Here is a 10,277-nt window from a genome sequence, read left to right as displayed (position 1 = left end):
CCCAAATCCCAAACACCCAAATCCAGCATCCCAAACACCCAAATCCCAACATTCCAAATGCCCCAATCCTGGCATCCCAAATCCCAAACACCCAAATCCCAGCTCCCAAGCACAAAATCCCCGCATCCCAAACACCCAAATCTGTCATCCCGAACACCCAAATCCAGCATTCCTGGCCTTGGCATTGTTGTTCCACGGAAATGCGGGAATCTGGGAAGGGATTTTGGAGCTGTCTGCCTGGAAATCCAGGCAGGCCCAATCCCGTTTTCAGGCTGATTTATCCCAGTTTTATCCGGCTTGGATGGGAGGGGGCAGGAAAAGAGGGATGGAACAAGTTGCTGGAGGTGGTTCTGGTGCCTTTGGAATTAAAAACCAGCTGGAATCGAGTGTAAAAGCAGGGAAGGAATAAACATTTTCCATGTTTTCTTGGGAGACAATGGCAGTGATTGAAGCTGGAAGCGGCCTTGGGATGTGCCGGGATCATCCCGGATCCCCAGCCCTGGGGTGCTTTGATCCCTCCTCAATCCACCCAGGAAATCCAGGGAAAACTGGGGCCTTTTTTGGGGGAATGAAATGGGGAGAAGCTCAGAATTCCCAGGAATTGTTTCGGTTGATATTCCGAATTTTTAACCTTATTTTTTTTCACCAGAAAGATGCAAATTAGAAGGAAATAAGTCCTTGGAGTGGTGGCTGCCCAAAAATTTGCAGTGCGGAATAAATTAATTATCTTAATCAATAAATAAATAAGTAAATTTCTCTTCATCATCTTAAAAAATAAATTAATTAATTAATCCTGATTTTCTTCCGAGGGAACAAACCCAAGAGAATTTGGAAATGAGGAGTGAGGGGGAGAGGGGAAAAAATACTTCTTGAAAGTAAAAATGCCCCCCCAAAAAAGGGAGTTTTGGGGCTGGTAACTCCATTTGTGGGTGTTTTTTAGGGCCTGGCTCGCTTTGGCCTGAGCAGGATTTACGATATCTGGAAGCTCAGCCAGCCTGCAGAGGTCAGGGAGAGAGGTGAGTGTTGGCCTGCCCCTTTCCAGCCTGCCTTTTCCATTTCCTCCTTAAATTCTCGGGGGGGAAAAATGGTTCGTTTTGGTTTTTTATATTCGCATCTGAGCACTATAATAATCTATTGATATATAATTAATTTTAATGTAAAAGTTATATATATTATATAGACAATGTGTATTTATTATTTATAATTATAATTAGAAATATTATTACTATATATTCCTATATATTAATTGCTATATTAAAATATTGTTATATATCAATATCATATGTATTGTTAATAATGCCACTAAACCAAATATATTATTGTTAAAATTTCATGAAAATAAAATAACATCAACTCTTATAAATAATATACTCTCTCTATTAAATTATATTTATTTTATAATAATATAATATTTTGATATATAATCTACACATCTATAATATAAGCATATTGTGATAATTGTAATAAGTACGTATTAGATTATGGTATAATATGGCATATAATGTATAATATAATAATGTCTTGTAATATAATTTATTCCTATATTGTAATACACTATATTAATAATATTATAAGAATTAAAACACTTACAATTAATTTTTTTATATACTATAATACAATACAAAGAAAATCCACTCTTGTCCACTTTCCCTGCAGCCCAGCTGGAGATCCAGGACCCCTTTATCCAGAGGTGGGCGGACACGCAGGGGTTCCAGGGGCTGAAGGAGTACGCGGCGCACGTGGACGACCGGGAGCTGCAGGTGAAGATCTCCATCGTGGACAAGTACCGGGAGCGCATCCCCGAGCTGGTGCGCAAGATCGAGGCGTCCCACGTGGGCCAGGAGTCCCTGGCAGGTAAATCAGGGATAAAGGGGCAAACCCAGGTCCCCTTTCAGTCCCGAATCCAACTGACCCTGGGGACAGCCACGGTTTGGGCTGAGCTGGTTTTTAGGGAGCAGGGAGGTTGGACAGGAGCTTCGGGGACTGGATCCCTCTGCTCTGGAGCCAGGCTGGGACAGCTGGGAATGTTCATCCTGGAGAAGGGAAGGGTCCAGGGAGACCTGAGAGCCCCTTGCAGGGTCTAAAGGGGCTCCAGGAGAGCTGGAGAGGGACTGGGGACAAGGGATGGAGGGACAGGACACAGGGAATGGCTTCCCACTGCCAGAGGGAAGGGACAGATGGGATATTGGGAAGGAATTGCTGGCTGGGAGGGTGGGGAGGGGCTGGACTGGATTTCCCAGAGAAGCTGTGGCTGCCCCTGGATCCCTGGGAGTGTCCCAGGCCAGGCTGGAGCACCCTGGGACAGTGGGAGGTGTCCCTGGGGTTGGGACTGGCTGGTCCTTCAGGTGCCTTCACCCCAAAGCATTCCATGGTTTTGGGATTCTGTGGATATTTCAGTTGTCCTGACTGAAATGTGGGGAGGGGACGAAGCAGTCGGGTAGGAAATCCCTCAAATAAGGAACATTCCCGTTTGGAAGCTGGGGCTGGGAAGTTCCTCCAGCCCTCAGGAGTCCCGGACAGAGGAGCCTCTGACACATCTGGGGAGAAATGAAATCAACGGCCAATGAAGCGAAATTCATGATGCCTGATGTTTTTTTCCTCCTTTCCTCCCTGTTCCCACGTGTGCTGGGCCCAGATTATCTCATAGGGACTGTCCACCAAGCCAAGGGCCTGGAGTTTGACACGGTGCTGGTTGCAGATGATTTTGTGAAGGTCCCGGTTGGGAGCGGCGCTTCCCAGAGGAGAACCAACCTGGCCATTGGTGAGGGAACAGCAACCTGAGGGGCCAGGCTGGGCTGGCAGCGGGAAACCGAAGTGTCCTGGGAAGAAAAGGGTCTGGAGAACTCCTGAGGGAGCTGGGGGGGCTCATCCTGGAGAAAAGGAGGCTCAAGGGGGACATTCTGGCTCTGCAAGTCCCTGCCAGGAGGGGGGAGCCGGGGGGGGTCGGGCTCTGCTCCCAGGGAACAGGGACAGGACAAGGGGAAACGGCCTCAAGCTGTGCCAGGGGAGGGGCAGGTTGGATATTGGGGGAATTCCTTCCTGGAAAGGGCAGTCAGGCCTTGGAACAGGATGGAGTGCCCACCCTGGAGGGATTCCCAATCCCTGTGGATGTGGCACTTGGGGACATGGTCAGGTGTGAAGATGACAGAGCTGGGGATGGTTGGAATCCGTGGTCTGAAAGGTCTTTTCCAGCCTTAAGGATTCTCTGATTCCATGGATATTCCTGCCACGGTAGCCGTGTAGCAGCAGAGAAAGAGCAGCTCCAGGCTTGGCAAAGCCACTGCCTGCCTTGGGGTCCTGTTTTTGGAGTTGCTGGGCTCTCTGCAGGGAGCAGAGGGAATGCAGGCACCGGGAATGTCCCCCCGTGCCCAGTCTGCGCTCCACAGGCAGGAAAACACGGAGCTGGGAGCAGCTCCTCCCGTGCAGCCCTTCCTGGGCCCTTGGCCAGCCTGGAGGAGGTGCTGGCAGGAGGGCACAGCTGTTCCTCCCTGCTCCCTCAATCCCTGGATCCCCTCTGCTCCCTGCCAGGCGCCGTCCCGGAGGACGAGTGGAACCTGCTCTACGTGGCCGTGACTCGGGCTAAGAAGTGTCTGCTGCTCTCCAAATCCCTGGAACACCTCCTGACCTTGGCTGGGGTGAGTGAAACCTTCCCGAGGCAGGAGAAGCCCTTCCTGTGTTCTCCCAGGATCCTGAGTTCCAGGTGGATTTGGGCTGCAATAGCTGAGGTCGCCTTTTTCCCGCGTTTTCTGCTCCGTGCTGGGATTCCAGCGGGAAAACACAAGATTGCAGCAGTTTTTTCCCCCACAGTTCTTGCATTTGGGTGATGTTTTTCCACAGATCCTGAGTCCTTCCCCCCAGATTCCCTGTTCCCTGTCTGTAGGGCTGCCAGCTCTTCCCTTATTTCCTTCCTCCTTTCCCACTGGCTTCTCCTTGACTTTTTTTTTTTTTTTACCACCGGGAATTGGGGATTTTGTTTCTCTTTGAAAGCCCCCCCTGTTGCAAGTCATTTCCAAGGAATTAAAAAAAACCAATGGAGCAGCCTCTTTCAGCACCTCAGCTGCCTCTGAGGGGTGTCATTCCCTTTGCTCCCTGTTTTTTAGGAGCGTTTCCTTCGGGTGGAGCTGATGAGTGAGGCTGCCAGGGACGGAGCATCCCACACCTGCTGCGTGTCAGGATGCCCAAACACGCTGGATCCCAGCTCCAGGCTGCTTGTCAGGAAGCTCCCGTTGACTCACGTACGTCTCTTCCTCGGGACTTTGGGATTGGGAGCCTCCAGTCCCTGCTCCGAGCCGGGATCTCACCCCACCGCTCCCTGTCCGTGGCACTTCCCAGGGTGGGTCCGGCCGTGTTCACCTCCCACAGACCCCTTTAGTTCCTGAACTTCTCATCTGAGACACTCTGTGGGCTGAGGTGGAGCCAGTTTGGGGGTTTGGTGGTGTCAGATCCCACACCTGAGCCCTGGAGCCTCTGCTGGGTCCGTGGAGCAATCCCTGTGGGATTGGCAGAGCACCCCTGGGCCCAGGACCAGCTGATTTTGGGGCCCTGGTTTGCCTTTGCTCCCACCCTCTGGCCCTGGGGGGAGCCTTGTCCAGAGGGTACCACGAAGGCCAAGCTCTGGAGTGACCACGTGGAAAATCTGGGAAGCTCCACGTGCAGGACAAGGGACAGCAGATGGCTCTGATCCATCCCCAGGGACACAGGTCTGGGCCGGGGGAGGTTAGGTGGGATACTGGGGAAAACTCCTGCAGGGAAAGGGTTGTGCAGTGGTGGATTCCCCATCCCCGCAGGGATTGAACAGCCCTGTGGATGTGGCACCTGGGGACACGGATTAGTGGTGGCCTTGGAAGTGCTGGGGAATGTTGGACCGGATCTTAAAGAGATCCTTCCGACCCAAACGGTTCCATGGGGCCATAAGGGGTTTCCATGCCTTGGGCACATCCCTGTTCCCTCCCCTGGCTGGGAGGGGCTCGTGGCCCAGGCTGGCAGCGGAGCTGGTGCTCCTGCAGCTCCCTGTTCCCTGACATTCCCGTCTGTCCGTCCCCAGAGCACCGGCAGCCGCGATCCCGGGGGATTCCTGTGCCAGCCTTGCAGCCGGCAGCGCTTCGGCCCCCTGGCTGCTCTCACATCCCTGCCAGCGCTCCAGCAGCGGCCCTGCCAGCCCTAGGGGAGCCCTGCCAGCCCTAGGGGAGCCCTGCCAGCTTCCCAAAGCCTGCTGGCACATCCCAGCTCGGGAACCAGCCGGATTCTGGAGCGGGAGTTGGATGGATGTTGGAACGGGATTCCAGCCCGGCTCCAGAGGAGGCTCTGGGAGAGCTTCCCTGCAGCCCTGCCTCGCCTTCCAGGGGCTGGGAAGCAGAATATTCCAAAGAACGTGCACTTTAAGGACTGGATCAGCATTCATTTCGGAGCATTATCCCTGTTGGCTCTGGCACAGCGACCAAACTTCCCTGGATATCTCCCCCTCCTCCCTGACGTCAGCCCTGGCTGAAATCCCTCGGATCCACTGGCGGAAGAGGAAAAGCCACCCTGGAAAGCTCCCAGAGGAACAGTCTATTTCTGGGAAATGGACTTTCCCTGGGCCAGCAATGGGAGGAAATCATTAATCCCTCCCAGGAAAGGAATTCCCCTCCCTTGAGCCAAGGGCTCTCCCAGCCTGTTCCCTTTTCCCAGCACCAAAGCACGGGAAGAACTGCTCTGGTTCGGCACAAACTGGAGGGAGCTTTTCATCCCAGAATTCAATTTATAACCAAACAAACAAACAAAAGAGCCTTAAAAACTTCCTTTTTTTCCTCTTCCCCAAGAAGTGCCTCGGCAGCTCTTGGAAATCCCGGCGGGATTTGCTCCGCTGGGCCGCAATTCCGGAGCCTGCGAGCCGGGGAAGAGCGGAACTGGAAGTGCTTTGGGAAGGGATCTGCCCTCGGATCCGGGTCTGGAGCTGGAGGAGGCTCGTGCATCCCGTTATTCCCACGGAAGGGCTGACTCCAGGAGCACATTCCCTGCTCTGCTCGCCCTGGGGGCGGGAATTCCCGCTTGGATTGGGATGTGACCGCAAAGCCGTCGGAGCAGGAACCTCCGGAGCTCCCTCCCAGCTGTTTTCCCACCGTCCCACGGCAGGGAGGCACTTCCACATCCCACGGGAGGACGAGGCACAGCAGCCAGGGAAGAACATGGAATCCCAGCTCTTGCTTCCCAACCCTTTTCCAGGCATGGGAATTGTGGTGCCTGCCGAGCCCGTGGTGCTGCAGGAGACGGATTTCCTCCCAATCCAATCCAATCCAACCCTTCCCGATCCTGACCGAGACCCCCAGTCAGTCAATCAATCGACTGCTCGGTGTAATTTTATATAAAATATAGATATTTATACATAAAAAAGGCACCAGAGCTGCCTGTCCTGAAATCAAGGAAAACAACTGGATGAAGGAAAACCACTCCAAGGGAAATATTCCCTTAAACCGTGTCCTGGAAATATTTTTCTTGGAATATTCCCAAAGCTTGGTCTTTGAGAAGTGCCTGTAGTGAATTTGCTCCAGGTTGGGATCCCTGGGAGCAGCCAGAGCCAGGGGGGCATCAGGAATCTGGAGCCTGGATTGGTGCTGGAAGTGCTTCCAAAGGATCCCGGAGCTACATCCGAGGGTGGAACCCTCGGCTGGAAAAGAGCAGGACAGGGGTGAGGATGAGTGGAGGGACCTTTGGATGGGTCCCTCTCCCCCTGATTCCTGGGATCTGGGGGAATTCAGGGGCAGAGCCGCTCCAGGAATGGGGTTGGTGTCCAGTTGGGCAACTCTGGATGTGCTGCGGGACAGGGAATGGGCACTGCCTGGAGCAGGGGAGCTCAGCTGCATCCCAAATCCATCCCAAATTCATCCCAAATCCAGCTTCCGAAACACCCACAGCCCTGCATCCCAAACACCCAAATCCAGCATCCCAAACACCCAAATCCAGCACCCCAAACACCCACAGCCCTGCATCCCAAACACCCAAATCCAGCACCTCAAACACCCAAATCCCCAACACCCAAATCCCAACATCCCAAACACCCAAATCCAGCATCCCAAACACCCAAATCCAGCACCTCAGACACCCAAATCCAGCATCCCAAACACCCAAATCCAGCACCTCAGACACCCAAATCCAGCACCCCAAACACCCACAGCCCTGCATCCCAAACACCCAAATCCCCAACACCCAAACACCCAAATCCAGCACCTCAAACACCCAAATCCCCAACACCCAAATCCCAGCATTCCAAACACCCCAGTCCTGGCACTCCCGACACCCAAATCCAGCATCCCTCGCCCTCCCCTGGGACACAGCCCCCCCCATCCCTCTCCCTGCCCCCCCAGCACCCCCAGAGCCAATTCCTCCAGACCCCTGATCCCAGGATCCCCCTGACCTGTGGGACCTGGAGCCGTGTGATCCATGGGAATCAGGATTCCATGGGATTCAGGATTCCACGCTTCCGGCTGGGATGAGCAGCCCCCCGTCCCTCGGGATGAGGCTGCTCCACGTGGAGCCCGTGGCAGGGCTCAGGGAATCATCCGCCCTTCCCTGCGATCCTGGAGCGTCCCTGGGGCTCGGCCGTGCCGAGTTTTTCCCGGCTGCGGGCGCTCATCCCGTGGGATCGATCCCGGGGGGAGCCACCATGGGAATGTCCCTGGGGGTGACGTCGTAGCCCCGGCCTGGGCGCCTGTGGGGGGCGAGAGGAGCAGCCCTGGCATTCCAGGACCTTCCCAGCCTCGACATTCCAGGACCTTCCCCGGCTTTCCGGGAAGTGCAGAGCCCGGGGGAAACAGGGTGGGAAAACCTGCTGGGGTCGGGAATGCTGGGGTCGGGAATGCTGGGGTCGGGAATGCTGGGGTCGGGAATGCTTACATTTTCCTCCTCCTGCAGCAGCAGCAGCAGGCCACTATCCCGGTGAGCAGGAGCGCTGGGAACCCTGTGGAAAAGGCAGGGATGAGGGCACGGCCCAGCTCCAAACAGCTCCACAGGGAGCCAGAGAAACCCTTGGACACAGTCCCAAGGTGCCCTCCCCACCCTGGCAGGGATAAAACTGGGAATTCTCCTTTCCCGGGAGAAGCTCCTTCCCACCTCAGTGACATTCCCATTGGAATAAAGCTCCCACAGCCCCGAGGGCTTTGGAGCTTAAAAACTATGGAAAATAGGCCCCTGCTTCCCAAAATAAGCTGATCTTACCAATGGAATAGGCCAAGGTCTGCGTGGAAGCTGGAAAAGAAGGGAGAAAGGGAGATGGGTGTTTTAGCTGGAAAAGCTGGAACAGTGGGAAGAGCATCATTGAGGAGTTGGGGGAGAGGGGGAGAAATCCCCTGGGAAAGGAAAAGGAGCTTTTCCTGGATGAAATCAGCCCGGGGGCGGGGGTGGGTGTATTCCCACGGGAAGATCCCAACCTGTGGCATGGTCCGAGGGGGCGCTGGGCAGGGGGGCTGTCCCCTCTCCCAGCGTGGATGTCTCCGTGGATGTCTCCGCTGCTGTCCCGTCAGCTCCGGCCTCTCCCGCCAGGGAAGGGCTGGAAGTGGGGCCGGTTCCTGCGGGGCAGAGGGTCAAAAATTCCGTTTAAATTCCCTTTCCAATTCCCAAAATGCAGTGCCAACACAGACACCCCAAATCCAGCAACCCCCCCAAAACTCCATGGGATTTCACTGATTCCGTTGGAATATTTTGCTTCCCACAGCGCACATCTGGGGGTCTGTGCCCCCCCCCAAATCCCAGAATTTGTGACTCCCCCGTTCCTCACCCCCGGGGGTGGTGCTGTCCCAGCGCGCCTCCCTCGGGACGGTGGGCAGGGGGGTCCGTGGAGGAGGAGCCGGATCTCCTGCGGGGAAACACCACGTGGAGACAAAAAGCAGGGAATGAGCCCTCCAGCCCCGGCTTGTTGGGATGGAAGAGGGGCAGCGGGGATCGCTCCCCAGAATTACCCATCGCTCATCCAAACTTTTAACCCTCTTTAGCAAATGGAGGAATTAGCGTCGATCACCATCAGTTCATTAATTACCATTCCACCCTCTGTCGGTCATTAATCCCCACTCTGATTCATTCTAATTAATTCACCCCCATTTCAGTCCTCTCATAATTTTTTTTTCCCCAGATAGATCTTTTTTCCATCGGTTTCTTTCCCCCCCCCTTCCTCGGGAATCCTTCAAGCCCCGAGCCAACTCCTCCCAGCCCTAAGCTTGGAATTCCTTTTCCCGCCCCCGCTCGTTATTCCAGGGGTTCACCCTCCTCCCGAAACGCTGAGCAGGGAATGCAGCCCCTGTCCCCGATCCCGCGTGGTGCTCACGGATGCACTGCAGCGTGGGGTGTGTCCAGGCGGGCCGGCCGGAGCCGTCCCTCAGGATGCACTGGATGAGGCTGGAAGTGCCGGCTTTCCTCTTGTAGCCCGGGTCGCAGGAGTAGCGCAGGAGCGAGTGCAGCCCCGTGCTGTTCCCGGCCTCGATGTGCGCGTTGGCCACGGCCTTGGGGCGGCTGCATCGCGCTGGAGAGGGATGGGAAACGCCTGGAATCGCAGCCGGGACGCCGGGAAACCGCCGGGAACGGCCCTGGGAGCGACCCGGGATAGCGGGAGGTCCCTGCCCGTGGCTGCAGCTGGACGGGCTCTGCGGCACCTCCCAACCCAAACTGCGCCGCGATTCCACGAAATCCTGGATGGGGCGCGGATACAGGGGTTGGATGCTAGTCCGGGGCTGGGAGAGCCTCATCCAGCCTCCGGAAACAATCCGGGATGGCTGTGCCTGTACGCAGGAATTAGAAAGGGAAAACTGTCCCTGGCATCCCTGTGGTCACCTGGAGCAGCTCCTCCAGGGATTGGGAAAGGGATTTCCAGCATTTCTGTGGTCACCTGGAGCAGCTCCTCCAGGGATTGGGAAAGGGAAAACTGAATTTCCATCATTTCTGTGGTCACCTGGAGCAGCTCCTCCAGGGAATGGGAAAGAGAAAACTGAACTTTTGGAATCTTTGTGGTCACTTAGAGCAGCTCCTCCATCCACCAAAGACTTTTTGTGGAATTCCATCCCCATTCCAGGACAGAGGCCTCGGCTCCATGCGGCCACTGGCTGCTGCATTTCACCGCCCCTGCTTCCTGCCTTCATTTTCCAGCTGGGCATGAAAAATTCCAGACGCTACACGAGTCCCCCAGCCTGTTCCCAGGGTTTCCCCCCCCTTCTGGAGGCTGCAGCTGGAATCCAGCATCCCGGGATTGGGGGTTTGCTTTGCCCGAGGCCGATTTCCCAACAGGCTGTTGGGAGGAAGTTTCCCGGTTGCTC

At 55.3% G+C, this 10,277-nt stretch overlaps 1 protein-coding gene across 1 annotated transcript in view; it reads left to right on the top strand.

Annotated features, from left to right (window-relative positions):
- Positions 1-5,173, top strand: part of FBH1 (F-box DNA helicase 1) — a gene marked incomplete at its 5' end in the record, with an annotated part of 16,754 nt that extends 11,581 nt beyond the window's left edge. Inside the window, 6 exons of the mRNA XM_027909489.1 lie at positions 941-1,016; positions 1,657-1,854; positions 2,636-2,761; positions 3,529-3,635; positions 4,101-4,235; positions 5,045-5,173. Of these exons, the coding sequence (XP_027765290.1) occupies positions 941-1,016; positions 1,657-1,854; positions 2,636-2,761; positions 3,529-3,635; positions 4,101-4,235; positions 5,045-5,164 (762 nt within the window). The remainder of the gene's footprint in view (positions 1-940; positions 1,017-1,656; positions 1,855-2,635; positions 2,762-3,528; positions 3,636-4,100; positions 4,236-5,044) is intronic.
- Positions 5,174-10,277: the final 5,104 nt, after the last annotated feature.

Source organism: Empidonax traillii, unplaced genomic scaffold (genome assembly GCF_003031625.1).
Source record: "Empidonax traillii isolate 1590-97213 ecotype Southwest subspecies unplaced genomic scaffold, ASM303162v1 scaffold2156:size35120, whole genome shotgun sequence".
Taxonomy (NCBI): domain Eukaryota; kingdom Metazoa; phylum Chordata; class Aves; order Passeriformes; family Tyrannidae; genus Empidonax; species Empidonax traillii.
The sequence above is the reverse complement of the archived record's forward strand: the minus strand, read 5'-3'. Positions and strand labels throughout refer to the sequence as shown.